The sequence below is a fragment of the Coffea arabica genome, chromosome 3c (assembly GCF_036785885.1).
Source record: "Coffea arabica cultivar ET-39 chromosome 3c, Coffea Arabica ET-39 HiFi, whole genome shotgun sequence".
Taxonomy (NCBI): Eukaryota; Viridiplantae; Streptophyta; class Magnoliopsida; order Gentianales; family Rubiaceae; genus Coffea; species Coffea arabica.
In genome coordinates, this window is record NC_092314.1 from 385811 (window position 1) to 405154 (window position 19344).

Below are 19344 nucleotides of genomic sequence, written 5' to 3' on the forward strand. Positions count from 1 at the left end.
CATTGACTGCTGATTTTTTTTTTTTTTTTTAAACGGGCAAGGCGAAAAATTTGCCACGTTAATTTCACAGCCAGCCTTGCCACGACAATTGGCTGTCCAGATTTTGATGAAATCTAATTAAAGGGGAAAAAGCCCAGAAGCTAGCGAAAGGGAAAGAAAAATACTTACAAAATGGTCATTATTAGTGTTTAGTTAGCTGGATGGGTTTTTAAAAGCAGTAGGTGAGTAATTAACATTAATCAGAGAGTTTTGAAGGCAGTCATGATGGCATACTTTCTACCATATAGCATTCATATTTGTAAAATCATTGATCCGCGAGTGCTCAGGTCCAAGTATTTTATCGGGTCCAGAATCAAAACCGGAACCATTGAAGATTTTTTAAGTCATGAATGTCTTTCCATTCATGCTATAAGACTTTTTTAATTCCCATAGCTAGCTTGATCCGAAGAGAAGATGAGGTGACCCTTTGAAGATTTTATTTTGCCAGAAAAAATACACTAGGTCCGTTTGGTAAAGATTCACATGAGCTCACCTTCATAAGTTCAATTGTGCTTCGCCTTCCTCCTCCTTTTTGGTTGATATACATATATATTTTTTCTTTTCCCATCGAGCTTTCATACTGCCAGGCTAGGGATACTTATTATGTACGTAGTAGTAGTACCATTTTATTTTTTCTTCGTTTCTTTTTGGAATTTCAAGCAGTCGAGCCACCATTTTTTTCCTACTTCTTCACATCAATTAACCAACCCAATTATTCTAAGTTACATTTCTTTCTGCGCTCAACTCTTACTATTTCAATTCAGTCCATACGTACCGGACAGGGGAGCATTGACAATAGCAGCAGCCACTCTCAAATTTTTACGAGTATCAATTAATGTACTGATTTCCACTGCGCTGAACTCTGCTTAATTAGTGGGAACCACGCCTTTTCATATTATCTGATTAATTTAACTTATATTTAAAAGGCAATGTATGTAGTAGAAGATAAGCTTAAGCCAAGCTAGTCAGAGAATTCTATACCTAACGTATACTTATGGAAATACGCATGCTCTGGGGCGGTCAAAAAACTGGGTGAGACGAAAAAAATGGCAGCCTATGCGCATATGTTCAGGTCAAAGACGCTTCGTAGGGAAGACAAAGAAGAGAATGATTACAACATCAAATATTGTTAAGGACCACGGATAGCCAATTAGCGTCTGCACAAATAAATATCCATTGTCATTATACATACACCCCGATGATTATAATTTCATAATTTCTCGTCATATCATTCAATAATTCAAACTCTTCATCAAATCATCTATCCATCTATATCCACCACCGGAGTACTGTAGCTATATATGATTATAATTCAATAAGTTTTTTGTCATATTACTCGATAGTTTAAATTCTTAGAATCGTCTGACGGACTGACTGGTCGATGATCATATTTTTTTTCACTCATCAAAAAGTGAATTGATATTCATGGGTACGACACTGTTGAAAAGATAATCTAGAACTCCGCGTTATTATAGTACTGCATATCGTGTACTTGTGTTAAGAGTTAGTGTGTGTGTGTGTTTGGGGGGAGGGGAGGGGAGGGGAGGAAGAAAGAGAGGGTGGTACGAATTGAATGGAAAAATAATTTGCAAACCGTCCACTGGAAAACTGAAGCGCATAAATCCTGGAAATCCGGGGCCATCTTTTTGACAAATTAAACAAGTTAGAACCAAGAAAGCGGGGGTCGCTCTCAGCTCATGTATATATTCTTCATCAAAATTCTACTAATCAACAATTCCAACGCTTTCTACTCATTGCCTTTCCCCATCCTCGGTGACTGTGTTTCTACTAACCAGCCAGCCGCTCCCAAAAAATTTTTTTTTTTCTACTGCTGTTAGATTCCTTTTAGTTTATTGATCAGTCGAACCCGGCATTTCAACTATTTCTTTCATTATACTAGTACTACCTTTCATGACAAAGAAAAATCGGGAACACGATCGATCGATCGACAGCCCACGCATACAATCATGTAAGCAATGTGGTGCAGTATCACCACAATTCGAACCAGCAAGAACACACACACACACACACACACAAGTGTCGCGTTCTACTTCTATATATATATAGTATTGGTACTAACACTAAGCTCTAACTAATTATCATAACGAAAGGCAAAACCCAGTACGCAGTTAAAATAATAGAGAGGGAAGACAAATTGGGGAGTGCGTGTGAAAATTGAGGACGAGGTTGGTGCAACATTTATACATGTCGACGTTTGGCAGTTGTGAGACAAGTTAGAAATTTAACTAGCTCTGACGTCTGGATGATGATGTCCATCTTAATTAATTAATGTGGTTCATTCATGAAGTGTTTTGTTTTACTGATGATGAAATGAAGGATGCGTTAATATTAGGGGCACCGAGAGCTCTACATGACTTCAAAAAGAACAAGGAGAATTTTTTTTTTTTTTAGAATAATTTTTGCAAAAAATTTAAAAAAAAAAAAACCAGAACAGACAGACTATAAAATCCATCTTGTGTGCAAAGAAAACAAAATTTAAAAAGAAAAAGGATGTTGTGCAGAGTTGAGTGTTTCAAGCACATTGAGCCCTCCTTCATTCATTTCTTTATGTATTTCAAAGCTTAATAATGATGATATTTATCTATCAAAACAGATGGAAAATGGACGCCTGCTGAAAAATTTGACACTCGGAACACACACCGGTCAAAAGCCGGATAAGTCTTAATCAGTTATAATTGCTGTACTTGTACTGCTACTAGTGTAACTGATGAGGAGATTAATTGAAAACTCAATACACATCACTAGGCAAATTTCAAAGTTGAAGCCCAAAAACAAAATCCAGTAGTAGGTGACGCACTGACTACACACACACACACGCCTTTTTCCATCTTCTTTTTTTTTTTTTTTTTCTTTCTTTTGGGGTGCGTGTGTGTGTGATAGATATGATGGATATCAATTTCGGAAGAGGAATCAGCCAATAATCCTAACAGAGAGTGATCAATGGCGAGGCAATCGCAACCAACCCCCTGGCACTGGCAGGTGGAGTTTAAGTCTTGGAAGAAAGGGATTTGTTTACGAGCAAGGCACGTGTCCCCATGACTGACTAATTGTTTCTTCTCTTCTTGGTTAATAACACGACTGCTACTGCTGCTGCTGCTACTATATATTTTGATTTGATTTGATTTGTTGAATACTACTATTTCTTGAGGTTGCTTTTTGCCCGGCCCCTCCCAGGGCTCAGTTTCCTTTTGGGGAGTAAGGAGCCATATATTCATTCCTTAATGGAATCCTTCTAGAGGCCGAGGCCTGGCTCCTCACCAATTATTTTTGCCCCCACTTTTACAAATAATCTCCTTTCGCACCATGCTACTCAGTATATTGTAATCCCGATCGATTATATATATAATATACGTACGACGACACTGCATTCTCCGGTCTAATAATAGATAAATGACGGGCTGGATAATATGGAATCTTTAAATAAATGTTTAGTGTGATATATGCAGCATCATGCACGTCTGCCGTTTTACATCAGCTTAGAGTTTTTTTTTTTTTTTTTTTTTTTTGGAAAAAGCATCAGCTTAGCTGTTAAGTTCACAGGAATCCCAACATTTAATTAAATGCCATTAGTTAATTGAAGCATGAGATCATGCAGAAAAGGGAGGCAGGAACAGTTTTAAATTTCAATCCCTCTGCTAGCTAGCTGTATTAACATTCCAACAAGTACTGCCCAGTTAGTATGATACTCTTTTGTATGCTAATTTCATACATGGCGAGTGACTACTAAATTAAGCAGATGTGGATCAAAGGGAGCAGCAAGTGTCAGCGAAACGAAGAGGAAGAGGAGCAAGCAATTTATTTAGAAATGCTAATTAGAGGAATCATCCTGGAAAGCCAAAATGGTGCGTGCAAAAAGTTAAACAGCAAAGGAAAGGGCTTACTATTCATTGAGACATAAACTTGTACTATAACTTCTTCTTTTTTTTTTTTAAAAAAAAAGTAACATTGGAACACCCTTTAATTCGAGCATACATCTTTTTTTTTTTTTATAAATTGATCAGGAAGGGATAGGGAACCTTCCCCCTGCCCCCCAAAAAACCCTCCTCCTTCCAGAAGGGAAAAAAAACACACGCAAACACACTAAAATATATATATATTTTTTGGGTCAGGATTCGAATTGGTACACTTGGAAGTAGTCGAGTGCAAATGCATTGGCTCCAAAAGGATCTTAAGGAGAGCGAAAGCGATTGGGAAAATTATGAAGATATGTGGAGTTATCCATTAGCCAGGAGTGGAGGTAGGGGCCAAGGGATGCATATACATATATTTTTTTATTAAAAAAAAAAGAAAAGAAAAAACCCTCTAAAAGCCAAGGCATTTGATACTTTTCCACCATATAAAATACCTTATATCTAGTGAATGAAATCATGAGGTGATGAGAAAACGACAATGCTAATCGGTGCTACAAACACAAAAGAGATGTCCCCTCTCCCGACCAATATGTACATATATATATATTTATATATATAGCCATATGCAATTTTTAAGTCCACTACAAGGACAAATGAGTTTTTATAAAGCAGGATTAGTAGTTTAAGAAATGGAGGAAAAACTTGAGTGGGTGAATTTTACAAGGGAAAATATGTGTTTTGGTGGTGATCACGTGATCATCATGCATGCTTGCTACAATTTATAAATTCTCTGGTGCGTTAAGTTAAGGGTCTGTTTGGAATCTGAGTTTTTTAAGAGTTTGTCTGAAACTTTACTGTAGTGCATTATAAAAGTTTTTGAAAAAATTTTGTAGAAGTTTTTTGTAAGGTGAAAAACATTTTTGTAGAAGTTTTTGCAACGTGAAATTTTTTTTTCTTTTTCTCTTTCTTTCTTTCCTTTTTCTTTTCTTTCCTCTCTTCTTCTTCTTCTTCTTCCTTCCCTCTCCCCTTTCCTCGTTACCTCTGCCTCCCAGCAGCAACGCAGCCTGCTCCACCCCCTACTCCACCATCGGCCCCATCTCCAGCACCTCCGCCAAGGCCTCCTCCAGCCCCTCTTCCCACGCCTCCACCTGCTCCACCTCCAACACCACCACCAATGGCTCCACTAGCCCCTCTTCCTACTCTCCCGCCTGCTCCACCCCCAACTCCACCATCAGCCCCATCTCCTACACCACCACCAACTCCCCCAGCAGCACTTCCACCTGCTCCTCCACCAGCACCTCTTCCAACGCCACCACCAGTAGCACCACCACTACCTGCACCTCCTCCAACTCCAGCACCACCATTGGCTCCTCCACCAGCACCTCCTCCAACACCACCTCCCGTCACCCCTCTCCTCCCTTTCCCCTTTTCCTCCCCTCTGCCCTTCCCCCTCCCTCTTCCCTCGCCCGACAGTCAACGCGCACCTCCTCCACAAGCCAGTTAGTTTTTTTTTTTTTTTTTTTTTTTGCAATTTTCATCCTTCCCCTCACCTCCCCCTCCCCGCAATCTGGTGGGTGGAAAAATCCCCCTCCCCAGTGCGATCTAGCCTCGCTACCAGATCGGCCAGAGGAGAAGGGGAAGGGTGATGAGGGAGGAGTGGGGAAGGGAATTTTTTTTTTTAAAAAAAAAGGGTATACAAACTGGGTAAAGGGAGAGGATGGTAGGGGAAAATGGCAGAGAGAGAGAGAAAGGCCAAAAAAAAAAAAAGGAAATGGCGCTGGATGTGGTGGTCGGCGACGGAGGTGGTGATGGGTTGGGATGGGGGAGGAAGAAGAAAAAAAAAGGGAAGGGAATTTTTTTTTGTGTGCTTTGTGTATTTTGAAGTGTGTAGATAAAAAACTTAGAAAAGTTTTTTGGAATCCCTATAGCAAAAGTTGTTAAAAAACTAGTAAGTAAAAAACTTACTTAAAAATCTGGCGTCCAAACAAGCCCGTTAACGTTTCTTCTCACTAGTGTGTCGGTAATATCTGCCTCGTTGTCATGATCATTAATGTAAGAGTACAATTATATATATCTCTGCTTTATTGGATATATGTCACATGCCTATTATGATATTAATTTTACGCAAATAGAAATATCTTCCCTTTTTGTAGCACATAAAATGAATAAGTGAAGCAAAGTATACTTTAACACAGATTAATTTACGTGAAAGGATGATATAAAGTTGCAGTATATGATTTGAGAAGCAAGGGTGCTGCGAGTATATATAATTCTTACTGCCCATTAATTTTTTTGCAAAGATGCTCATACGTGTCTTGCACATCAAACATTGTGCCACAGTTTCTCTAAAACAATAAATAATAAAATACCACCACTACTACTACTACTACTTGGTTTAAAACAATAATAAGAATATGTATCTCCAAATTTGGTGAATCTTTTTTGGTTCCGTACAAGATTTGCTGTATATTGGATCGCAACATTAATTAATTAAAGGCCTTAACAAAAATCCCATGCCCCATGCACGAGAGACTTTGTAAAAACCGAACCAAAACTAAAAGAGATTCTTGAACTCTTTCTGTTTAACCAAAAAAAGAGATTCTTGAACAACAAATAAATGCGCTGAAAAGAATAATGGATTAATTGACATGGAACAGAAGCAAGCAAAAAAAAAAAAAAAAAATCAAATCCGGCAAGTTAATTTATAGGAATGATAATGTCACGTTCTATCATCTGCGGGTGGGTGAATCTCGTCATATCAAAGAGATGCTTAGAATATTGGGGGCATTTCGCTGCTGGACAACCAACGACAAGGTACCAACTCAGATTTAACCCCAAAAAAGCAGCACCAGTAAGTAAGTAAGTAAGTAAAAACATATCACAAGTGAAGTGAAACTAACGAAATACTAACAAAGACTCCATTTTATTTCAGCGTGTCAAACCTAAAACTCTACCCACATCATAATGTACAACAACTTGCATGGGCGCGGGAGAGGAGGGGGGTCTTTAACAATTAATGCACAGATTCGGCTAGCTAGGAAGCCTAGATCGGCAGAGCAGGCAAGTACTTGCGAAGTTGGTTTGGTAAAACTTCATACATATCATATTATTCATATTGGCTTAGAGGACGAATTGGATCCATACCCCTGCATTCTAATTGTACTGTTTTGTTCTAGCCTCGCCTCCATGCGAATTTATGCACACAAAATCGCAATATAATGTGGTCCTAAGACAATAAAATGAAAGTGCCTGCGACACCAATCTACTTCCTGCCTCCCAGCTCTTTGTACATATAAAAAGTGCCCTCAAGATTTGGTCCCCTCCGGCAGCACATCTAAAGTCGAGTCCAGACTACGAAGGTCCCAATTTTTTTCTTCTTCCCTCCCCATTTTCTTTTTTCTGACCGAATGGAAATGAATGGGAGTGAGTTCAAGTAACTTGATTCTCAAGATGAAATCAAGCTGCTAGATCTACCTCCGTGTTTTCTTTTCTGCCAATTTGATTTTTGTTCTGTATTAATCACTAAAAAAAATAAAAATAAAACGTATTCTTACTTCAGCCGCTAAGCGCTAATTCCTCGGGTACTTATAAAAGCAAGAATGTACTTTCACTTTTACACCCAAAGGCATTGCATGTAGTAAGTAAAAACAACAATTGACTCTCTATTTCTTCTCAAAGTACAGTTTGATTTGTAAGCAATAATACTCACTGAGGTTGGAATCGGAATTAGGTTGTGTTTGGATTGCATTTTCCGTCATTTTTCATGGAAAAATTACTGTAGCGATTTGATGTATGTGAGGGAAAAAGGTGATAGGGAAATGTGATCACGAAAAACAACGTAATTTCCCGACGAAAAGTTGCAATCCAAGCAACGTCTTTTTTTTTTTTTTGGGTGGGGACTGGGGAGTACATGGTAACAAACACAAATGGCATTAATTATGGTAATAAATCTCTCGCATGGACTTTTATGCGGAGAATAGAAAGAAGTTATTGTCCTCTGAGATTGCTCCACACTCTCGAAAGAAAGGGCAGGGTCCGCTACCCTCTGATAGAATTATATGGAGCTGTGAGCATGAGTAGATTGGGGTCACATTTGCCTAGCCACATAGAAGAGAATCCCCACCCCCCACAAAACCAAAAAAAAAAAACTTGAAATATTTACGAGTAGGTGGATTAAATTGCTAACTATCGACTAGTATGAAGTTTACACGTAAGACGAAAACCTTAAATTCATATCTTTTCATCACTTAATGTTAATTCATAGTCTTCCAATGTGCCAAACCCATTCGGCTCAGATACAATTCCATGTAAGTCTTTGTTTCACTAGCAGCATATATATAATTTGCAAGTTATTGATCATTTTTTTCAAAAAAAAAACACACACACACACACACGCACACGTGTTACCTTACCAAGGGTTTTTGTAAAGAAGTTCATATAATCTCTTAGCAGTGCTGATACCGAGGAAGTACAATATTGACACTAAATGATCAGTAGTATGAGGAACTCTAATTGTGTGAATTAACTCTTGCCACAAATAAAGAAAGAAAGAAAGAAGGAAGAAAAACAAAACCTCTCTTTTGCTATTGCCATTTGCCAATACACCAATCCTGGTCCATGAAAAAGGAAAAAAAAAATGATATGTGCAGAAATGTAATTTAAAGAAGGAAAGGAACTGTGGGGAAGTCAACAATTCCATGACAAGTGGTTTGGAAGGGGGGGAGAAAAATACTAGAATAAAGGAGAAGGAAACTGACATTTCAGCGGAACTGATTTTATCATTATAATAATTAGGCGTAGCTAGCACAAACGAAAACACAAAGAGGCGGGGGGGGGGGGTGTTGGGCGAAAGTCAAAGTGTCAAAGTTCTCAAAGCCCCCACAATGGCCAATGGCCAAGCTAAGTAGTAGAATAATAATTGCAGACAAGTTTTAAGTGAAAGATGTATTAATTAGTGGGTTTAATTAAGAAGAAACCGAGTCCTATTGCGGCTCGGGCTACTTGGGCTCTTGTTTCTCTCACATGGGGATGGGGGCACCTTTTTTCACCAATTTCAAACCTCTCTATCAAATCTATATAAAGCCTAACCTTCTCTATCCTAATGTGTATTAATCCAATCTTAACTCTCCTCCCCCTTTCATTCATTCTTTCTTTCTTTCTTTCTTTCTTTCTTTCTCTACCGAGTCTAGTGGTGCTTGTAACAATTCTTTCTCTCATTACTCCCTCTTCATCTCTCTCTCTTTCTCTCTAAACCGTGTCGTGTACTTATATATACATATACCCAATCCAACCACCCCAACTCCAAGTCCGTCCATCAATACCTTTTGCACCAATCCATCAGTCTCTCCATTTGCGGTGATATATGGATCACGTTAAAGGCGGTGGTAGAGTTTGCAACCAGCAGCAGCTGCAGCAGCAGCAGCAAATTAGCGCTAGTAGTACTACTATTGCTGATCAAGAAGACATGATGATGATGATGATGGACCTCAGAAGAGGGCCGTGGACTGTTGAAGAAGACTTCACCCTCATCAACTACATCGCCCATCATGGCGAAGGTCGCTGGAATTCTCTTGCTCGCTGTGCTGGTAATTACTATATTTGCCATCCCCATCTCTTCTCACATCCAAGCAAATACCAGTAATTAATAATCTACTCATGAGTCATGAGCCAGCTGCATCCATCCTAAATTTTTTGTCAATTTTGCTTCCCCTGATCTCTTTCATCCCATGATCAGCTTGCTTCAAAGGTATTTCTCGAGATTTGATGTTGTACCAAGTACATTTTTAGTTGTGTAGCCGTACAACATGATCTCGAGAAGCCGGTTAAGAACTCATCCCACCAACTCAATCAAGTTAAAGCGCAACCAAATTTAAAAAATAAAAATAAAATCAATGGCAAAACAAGTAGTATCCAAGAACAAAAGTAAAAGGGAAAATGGATACTTCCTTTTCCTTCTCTAGTAAAACTTTTGTTCTCAGAAACTGACGTATCAGCTTTACTCACCGTTGTTTTATTCTATGTGGCCACGTCTCTTCTAATGATGATTTTTTTTTTTTTAAAGGTCTGAAGAGAACTGGAAAAAGCTGCAGATTGAGATGGCTAAATTATCTGCGCCCTGATGTTCGTCGCGGAAACATCACTCTTGAAGAACAACTCTTGATTCTTGAACTCCATTCTCGTTGGGGAAATAGGTATGGTACATACATATATATATATATACACACATGCTCAAATTCCCTCATTATGTATGATACGATATTCTTAGTTTTAATTCCTCTTTTCTTTTCTTTTCTTTTTTTTTTGCTTTTAACCTTGGATAGCGTTACTTGATGTGGGTTTTCTAACGACATTAAAAATCTGTTGCAAATCGTTACATATAGGTGGTCGAAAATTGCCCAACATTTGCCTGGTAGAACTGATAATGAAATAAAAAACTACTGGAGAACCAGGGTTCAGAAGCATGCCAAGCAGCTCAAATGTGACGTGAACAGCAAGCAATTCAAGGACACCATGCGTTATCTATGGATGCCAAGATTAGTCGAGAGAATTCAGGCAGCTGCTGCAGCCGGAGCTAATTCCTCCACCGCCGCCAGGGCCACGGCCGCCACAGCAACCACCACCAGCAACTCTAACTACCACCAAGGGAATACCAGCATGGTGGCGGATGTGGGCTCCGGCGGCCAAGTGATTCTGCCACAGGCCAGCACATATGGCGGCCGTGTTACCATGAATCCCAGCAGGAGCACCAGTTATACGCCTGAAAACTCCAGCACACCTGCCTCATCGGACTCATTTACGGCACAATTCTCGCCTGTTTCAGACTTGACCGATTGTTACAATTATCCAGTCAAACAGAGCAATAACCAAGATTATTATCAAGCTAATAACCAGCTATCTTATGGAGAGACCTTGACTAGCCCCACAGGTTACTTTAACCAAGCCCTGGACTTCCACCTCATGGAGCAAAACAACGCATGGATGGACGGCGGTGATGTATCCGACAATCTGTGGAATGATGAGGATGCTTGGTTCTTCCAACAGCAGCTCAACAGTAACACATTTAATTAAAAAGACAACAATTATTAGATTTACTTACTTAATGGAACTCAGCTTCAGGATTACTGTTCGAGGGGAAAATAATTGGTACTGATCAGTACAAGTAAAACATACAAGTACTGCGTAGAGAGGTAGAGAGATTGTCGGGTTGGGGATACATACGGAGGAATTGCAGAGTTCTCAAATCCTTCCTCCAAGAATATAATGTTGTAGGACACGAGTAAAGTTTGTAGCTAGGCAAGGACAAGTTTAATTGTTGATTATTAATTATCTTTTGTATTATGTAATTTTTTGGTTTAATAGTAACATATATTTTTTTTTTGCCTTTAGATTTTTCTCTTTTGGGATGGATCCAATATTAAAAAAAAAAAAAAAAAGAATAGAAATTTGTATGCTTAATCGGGGGGACAATTTTCAACACCATCATTCTTTGAAATCGACCTTTGTGAAATAGTTTCGTTTTTTTTAAAGTTATAACTGATAATTTAATGGCATATATATATATATATATATATATATATATATATATGATTACATTACAGAAGACGGGTGTTGGGGTGTTAGTAAGTATAGAGATATATAGATGCAAAAATGATAGTGTTTGTAGAAGTGCATAATTGGTTCCACTATCTTTTACAGGAATGTCTTTGTTGCTTGTTATTTTAATCCTATTCATAGTCATGGAATTTGTGAAACATAGTCCATGGGGCCTGAACCAGATTAGGGAGTATAGACCCTTGTCCTTGTTCTAGATTAATTTAGGAAGAAAAGTTGAGAAGCAATGATTTGAGACGTGGCATAATTCTGAATTACACAGATATACTTAACATCAAAAAATGTTTACTGTAGGAGGTCATCAATTACTGTGCTGCTGTGTATTGTTTTACTGTAGTACAATGTGAGTGACTTCCGATGTCACGCATACATTACCCAACTCTGCATCCGCCAATGATGTTTCGGACCGGCTTTTGTGATTATTATATACTTTTTTATTACCCGATGCTCACTCCTTTGCCTTTGTCTTTGTGCTTTGTTTGCCATCCCTCGGACAGACTCGCTTGAAAGTTGAACCCATCCAACTCGACATCCACTTTTTAACACCAATATTGCTCATCAATTTCTCAAATTCTATTAGTAATATACAAGAAAGTACACCCCAAACTTACCCCACAAAGTTACCCCAAAGTTCCAACTTCCAAGTAACAAGAGATGACGATTTTTAGCAAAAGTGTCACGCTCCTCATATATATATATATATATATATATATATATATATATATATGTATGTGTGCGCATATGTATGTATGTATATATATATATGTGTGTGTGTGTGTGAAAATAGCATATTGCTTGTGAGGAAACTGCCTGTTCTTGGAAAAAATAGAAAAAAACAAAAACAAAAAGCAATTGAAGGTTCCTAATACCATAAAACGTAAGAGGTTATGTAGAGTTCATATAAATCTACCGCCTTAAGGAATACATTAATCTTACAAACTGGAATGTATCTATTCCTATTCTTGATTTTTTTTTTTTTTTTTTTGGGTGGGGTTTCAACTCTTGTGAATTTAAATTTTAATATTTAATAATATATTTGATATAAGGGTTAATAATATTTTTTTCACTACCTAACGGTAAATTTTACTTACCCCAAAGAAACAAACGGTTGAATCCCTAATAGATAAAGGGACCAAAAGCAATTCTGGATTCCCCGCCCTGCCCGTGAAAACGCAGAATTTTTCGTTAGTGAGGGATGAAGAAAACATAGGCCGAGAAAATGGAAATGGTGGTGGAGGCCGTCCGTCAGCAGCTGGATGGCCCACAGATAGAAGCTATAGAGAGGTATACATTCTCGTTCGAAAGAAGTCCTCTAGTGTGTGTGTGTGTGGTCTGTGAGAGAGAAGGACACAGAGAGAATGAAAACGTGATAGAATAGTGTAGAGAGAGAGGAGTTGGCGGCGGCAGGAATCTTTGTAGGCCGCGTTCCTTTTATAGAAGCCACCAAAGTGGTCCCTCGAAGTAGAAGTGCTGTGTTCTGGATCTTCCACGTGTACACCCAAAAGCGTATAAATTTATGGTTAAGCGCTTAGTCTGACCTTTCATACACGGTAGCTATCATAAAAATTTTTTCTAAATATTATATTTATAGAGTTAATTATATATATAATTTTAATTTTGACTTTAAATTTAGATAAGTTGCCGTACACTCAACAGTAACAATATATAAAATACATATTTTTATAAAAACAAGTAAAAAACTTTTTTTTTTTTTTTGAAGATCCACTAATAAAATTTGAAACTATATACTATTTTCCTTTTGAATTTTGTCACAAAAGAATTTCACTTTATGTTAGAAAAAAAACCTATGCAACTCACCTTATTTTATGAAAGTAAAAGTAGTATGAGAGCCGCAACCCTTGAAACAAAACCATCACTTCAATTGTAAAACCTTCCCCAAATTCTTATTTTCTCTCTTTCTTTTTTACTTGCCACGTAGATTCCCAGTCATCTTTTGTTTGGGGTTCCGGATAAAAATTAGAATAGCAACAAAAGGTGCAACTCAAGTTCAACCTCCCCCCCCCCCCCCCCCCCCCCCCCCCCCCGTCGAGATCGTGCTTCAACAGCTTAGCTTCTAATTAGTATGCAAGAGTCATGATGGACTGCCCATCTTATCTTATGAGTTCAGACTTACAAATGCTTGTTTTAATTTATCAAATCAAGGCTTTGCAAAGCATCACTTGAACTCTAAAAGGTGGAGGAGTAGTACTAGTTCGTTATTAGACTTTTTAGGGAATCTTCTGTACATTCTATACAATGTATACACTTTCACTATTAGAGCACGATGCATAATTCGAATTTAAATTTGAAATTTAAATTATGTATATATATCGTGCATCCAACCGTAATAGTGTATACACTATCAATGTATATCATATTTACTATATATGTATTACACGATCGAGGAATGTCAAAAATTTTCATATTTTATCAGTATGGAATTAATTTAGACTGCATAAGGCAACTTTGATTGGAACGAAGTTGATTTTTTTTTTTTTTTTTAAGTATTTATCCACTTCATCAGTTGAGATACCATGGGCTGTTGGAACTAGCATCAAATATACACAATTAAACTACAGGCAGGCATTCCCACATTTTTAAGTGCAGATATTAGCATTAATTTGTCTACCTTCAAATTAATAGTAGTACTAAGGAAGATTTCAACGATATTTTATGTAATCCAAACGGAACAGTCGAAAGGTCCTTAGTTACATTGGATTTTAGGAACTCATAATTAAAGAGCATTCAGATCATCACACCCTACTTAACCCAAGTCAAAGTATCCTTCTAATTGGCGACTGCTTTTTTGTTCAATTTCTTCCAAAATTTAGTCATACCTAGAGCAAATTCAGCTCAAAATTCCTTGTGGGTGGCGTCGCGCTTAATAAATTCATGTTTTAGGTATAATTAATTAGTTAATTTTAACTTCGAAAAGACATGATATAGTTTTGCTCAATACGCACAAGCACTAGTCCGGGGGCTCAAACAAGCATTATACGGACAAAGTAAACAAGTTACCGAGAAAAACGAAAAGCAAATCAGTCCATAGCAACGTCGTTCTACTAGACTTTAAATGCACCAAATAGCACTCTTTTTTTTTTTTTGTACGTAGTGTTTATAGCATATATTAAATATTTACATCCTTAACAAAATTATTTAATTTAGAATCAATAATTTACCATGTCAAATTTGGATCAATATTAAGTTTAGGAGTTTATAATGATTATTATATATCTTCAAAACTTGGAGAGATTTTTGCATTAAAATAAGTTAATTAAGAGATAAGGTGAAGAGATATTCATGTTCTAATTTTTACAAAATTGCTATACGTGTGGACACAGCTATTATTAGTCCATATCTCATAAATTAGGTTACCTTATATGGTTGGAAAGAAAATAGTTCAAATGAAGTAATAATTGTTGCTAGATGAGAGAAATGGTGCAGCTCCAATTACCCGAATGACTCATAAATTATTTTTGATTGACTATGCCATGGAGAGAATTCACATGAAATTATACGAGTATGTACATGCATGATAGATTAGTTCAATCCAAACACGGTAGAAGGAAGAGCTTTCTTGCTGGTATCAATGACTCACTTACACAGGCAATAGTAAAAGGGAAGACTTTGGACACGTGATTAACACGTGTTATTAGGGCTTCATAGTTTGGTAACAAGTGGCAACTAAATGTTAGTTCATCACAATCTCCTCATTGGCCGCCGGGTGTCAGGTCAACCATTTCTAAATGGAATAACTATGAGTTTGTTTGGATAAGAGTTTATTTGGATGATTTATTTGAGATATTTACTGTAGCATTTTTTGTAATGTGATGTATGTGAGATAAAAAGGTGATTGAAAAGATAAAAAAGTAATTGAGATTTGTGAGAATAAATTTTGCAAACCAAATTATTTTTGTCCAAACAAACTCATAATATTTTGAATGATATAACACTGCATGTGCAAACTGTAAGTCGTTTTGAACTGCTTATACATCTTTACAGTAGAAGTGCACGATATTTTATTACTGTTCATGTGATCTATGCAAAATAATTGCATATCTATTATGAAATTTTATAAATAGTTCATATAGAATTGCAAATTGTTCAAAGAGAATTATACTGTTCAATAATGGTTGACCTAACAAATGTCTTTGCTTCAAATCCGTTAGGTTCAGTGTTTAAATCTTGAGTCTAATAATTGGGGAGCGAGAAGGGTGTGAGGACAGAAACAAGAGGGAGGGTTTTTTTTTTTTTTTTTTTTAAAAGAAAAGAAAAGATAGTTCACCCCAAATCGTGTACAGTACAAGTTGTACGTATCTGAGTACGTATGCAATCCAAGTATCAATAATATTCCAAAGTACAACTGGAGTCCACTAAAAATTCTGAAAAACAAGTTTCTTTGAGCCACGTCGGTTTTCCCTTGCCTTTAAAAATTTTCTTCTCGTTCGTGGGTAGCTGAAAGTTTGACATGACAGTTTAGGATGGTAAGAAGGTTAACGTTGTGATTCTATTGGTAATTGCATAAATAAGCATGTTTTACCCCGAGCCACGATTGAAATGTGAATTATATCATGGCACATCTATCATTTTTTTTTTTAAAAAAAAATCCGTAGTCTATATATGTCACATTATTGAATAATAAGAACTCTCGTCTCGTCGGTGATATGATAGGATAAACAGAAGAAACATATATTTGCTTTGGTACAAATGTGCTTGGCCTCAGCCCAGTTGGCTTTTGTGGTCAAATTAAAATAGCAGCAATATATCACCACCATTGAATTAGAGCAAGCGTTCATGGTGTTGGTTTATGGTTTTTTCTTTCTTGTTGAACCCTGTATTTATTTATTTACATTATTGAAGAAGCGCGGAGCTTCCTCCGTGGAGGTCAATTGTGTGTTTTGTCCGCCCCAGCATCAGGTGCGTGGAGGGGGGCCTCCCCAGGATTCGAATCCTGGTCCTTGTGTATAAGGGTCTTGGGGTTGAAGTCCTGGTACCACTTGAGCTACTAGCTCAAGTGGTACCAGGACTTCAACCCCAAGACCCTTATACACAAGGATCAGGGTTCGAATTCTGGGGAGCCCCCTCCACGCACCTGCTGGGGCGGAAGCTCCGCGCTTCTTCAATTATTATTGTAAAGACGCTAGGTGGAATCTAGGCTGCCCTATTGTGGCCTGTGAGAAGAGCACAAAATCTATGGAAAGTTGGCATTGAATTACCAATCGGGAAAAAGAGAATGGCACTCCCCGATTAGTTGGAAGTGACATGAAAAGAGCGGTTAATGCAGAGCTCTTCGCCAGAAAAAAATACACAGCAATAATGACTCCACGCCACAGGCGCAGAGCTGCTCCAAAATTTTCCTTCCGGATACAGAAGTCAAAACTTGAAGAGTCGCTCTCCCAATGACGGGACAGTTCCCCGGACTCATGAACAATCGAACAGTGGCTTTGATTTCGCATCTGATAGTGAGAAGGTGGGGTCGAAATTTAATTTGGTCCACCTGTAGAGGACTACTCTGGCGTCTGAAAAGTGGTCGATTCCGGTCAATCAAATCCCATAAAAAGTAATTCTGGAATGATTTGGTAGTCCCGTATTCCCCCCGTGCCCTTGTTCCTCAACAAAATCCAAATAATTCCCACTCCCAAAAGGTGGTGATTCATTTTTTCTTTCTTGGAAAGAGTTCTCGAATAGGTGATATAGATTTTTTTGAAGAAACGTATTATTCTGTTCTGTGGATGCAATCTTTTACAAGGAATACTTGAAAGAAATCTATTTTTTTTTTTTTTAAAAAATAGAATGCAACTTTTGAGAAAAACATATATATATATATATTGCTTTCAGTGCTCTTTAAAAAGATTACCAGTGCTAGTATAAGCTCTCAGGCGGTTTATCTCGGAGTAGTAGTACCGAGTACGTACTGTCTGTACTGTATCTTTCATAATTAGCACCGTCTCAAGGAGTCTGATCATTCAGGTGCTGTTTCTGGGTTCATTCTTGATTAATCCTTTGCGTAGCAATCAATAACGAAAGCGAAGTTCCAGTGATGCCTCTTTTAGCTTTCACAACCCCTCAGCCACGAGTGTAATGGGGACAGATAACAAAGAGGCATCCGGCGTCACCTCTTGCGGACTTATCCCTATTCAGGGAGAGTGTGTTTCCAACCCGTAAGAAACGCGAGAAAGTTCGTCATGCTATTCCACTATGAGAAACTACAATTTGGATCCACCCTTGCATGCTATATCTGTATATATATATATGTATGATGGTACGTGCGTGTTGGTATATCAATAATTTGATGAAGGCATCATGATCAGTTGTGACTCAGTAGTATTATATTATAGATGTTTCTTGATGGAACATACTGCTAAAACGTACATCATCTGGGTTTGGCTAAGGCTTCCATATGTAAGAAAGTTTGCATCAAAAATGCAAATTGCGTCTTTCGTATGTACGTAACTGCTGTGTAGCAATTAATGAATGGTAGTAGCGCTTGAGTTAACCTTTTCAAACTCCAACATAACATAACGTGGGGAGAAAATAGAAAAGAGAAAAGGTAGTGATGGAGCTGGCTTACGTGCATTATTATTCATCAACAATGCAACGGCAGCATTTTCAGACCACAAATTCGACGTATCATTTTCATCGCTAATTAAATACATGCTATATTTATAAGCAAATGAATGAATTGGTGCTTATTCGGTGGTTTGATCCTCAGTCTCGATCATAACTCGTACGTAGTTAAGGAACATTGATCAGCTTCTTTGCGTAATAAACCACTTGCTAATGTCGGAGCTCTTGATCGATGATTCAATTCGGTTGATCGATCGAGAAAAGTACGTACACTTTCCTAGCAGCACTTTAATGGTTCATTATTATGCGTATGTGTGGATCGGAGGAGGAATGACAAGTTTGAAATTAAGCATTACTGATGATTTAGGACAAAAACAATTACTATGTTGAAGGAGAGGATCGGAGAAGAAAGGCGGAGGAGTGCACTTAGTCAAAAACTAATTAATTAATTTAAAGACTGACCAATTTTTATTCATTTTTTTTTTTGGGTCTTTCAATACTGTCAAAAGGGCAGCAACGCGAATAATTAATAGATGCTGCACATCGAGATGATGATATTATTGTATATAGACGGAGTAGCTAATCACTAGGGTCAGAAACTTAATGCTGAAATTTTGGGTTTGTTAATTATAAACTTTTACTTAGTGGAACGTTCAACACAATTAGCTAGCAGCACTTGTGTACTCAATGCATGCATGCTTGCTGCTACTACTTGTTAATCAGCAAGTGGTTGAAGAATATTTTATTGGAGAACAATAATGATAAAATGGAAATAGAGATTTTTTTTTTTTTTTTTTTGTTGGGTGTTTGGAAACGTGGTTCGCTAAAATAAAGTAACAATTACTATGAAACAGCGGTCTTAGCAGCCTGGTAGTTTGACTGTAGAAATTTGAGAGTCAGACATATGTAACGCTGGGTTGGTCAATTAAGGGCAGAAAACGTCAATACTTGAGAAGCTGCGGAATGCAATTAAATTACTAATATATGTATGTATCCAACAGTTGTAGTAATAATAATTAATAAACCGTAGGGAAATGGGAGTGAGTGGGAATGGATCACACTGCTTACGTTTAATTATTAAGACGGTGATTATGTTTTTGAATATTTCGACTCCAAAATTATTATTATTAATTTTTTTTTTTTTGAAAATAGAAGAGGATTCTGGAAGCCTGCCTGCCGTCGATGATCGATGTTCAGCAGTATTTATTCAGTTGCGAACCTCCATCCACTTGGCAAGTTGCCTTGTGGTGGTAGT

General features: G+C 37.6%; 1 protein-coding gene across 1 annotated transcript; it reads left to right on the plus strand.

Annotated features, from left to right (window-relative positions):
• Positions 1-9056: 9056 nt before the first annotated feature.
• LOC113736078 (transcription factor MYB108) lies at positions 9057-11040 on the plus strand. The gene is made up of 3 exons (XM_072081637.1): positions 9057-9496; positions 9973-10102; positions 10292-11040. The coding sequence occupies exons 1-3, from the start codon at positions 9274-9276 to the stop codon at positions 10977-10979; spliced, it is 1041 nt and encodes a 346-aa protein (XP_071937738.1). The 5' UTR covers positions 9057-9273; the 3' UTR covers positions 10980-11040.
• The last annotated feature ends 8304 nt before the right edge of the window (positions 11041-19344 follow it).

Bases quoted from the DNA above. Each gene is read 5' to 3' on its own strand.
- LOC113736078 (XM_072081637.1), top strand. From the start codon at position 9,274: ATGGATCACGTTAAAGGCGGTGGTAGAGTTTGCAACCAGCAGCAGCTG. The intron at 9,497-9,972 runs GTAATTACTATA...TTTTTTTTAAAG, and splicing joins TTCTCTTGCTCGCTGTGCTG to GTCTGAAGAGAACTGGAAAA. The intron at 10,103-10,291 runs GTATGGTACATA...CGTTACATATAG, and splicing joins CATTCTCGTTGGGGAAATAG to GTGGTCGAAAATTGCCCAAC.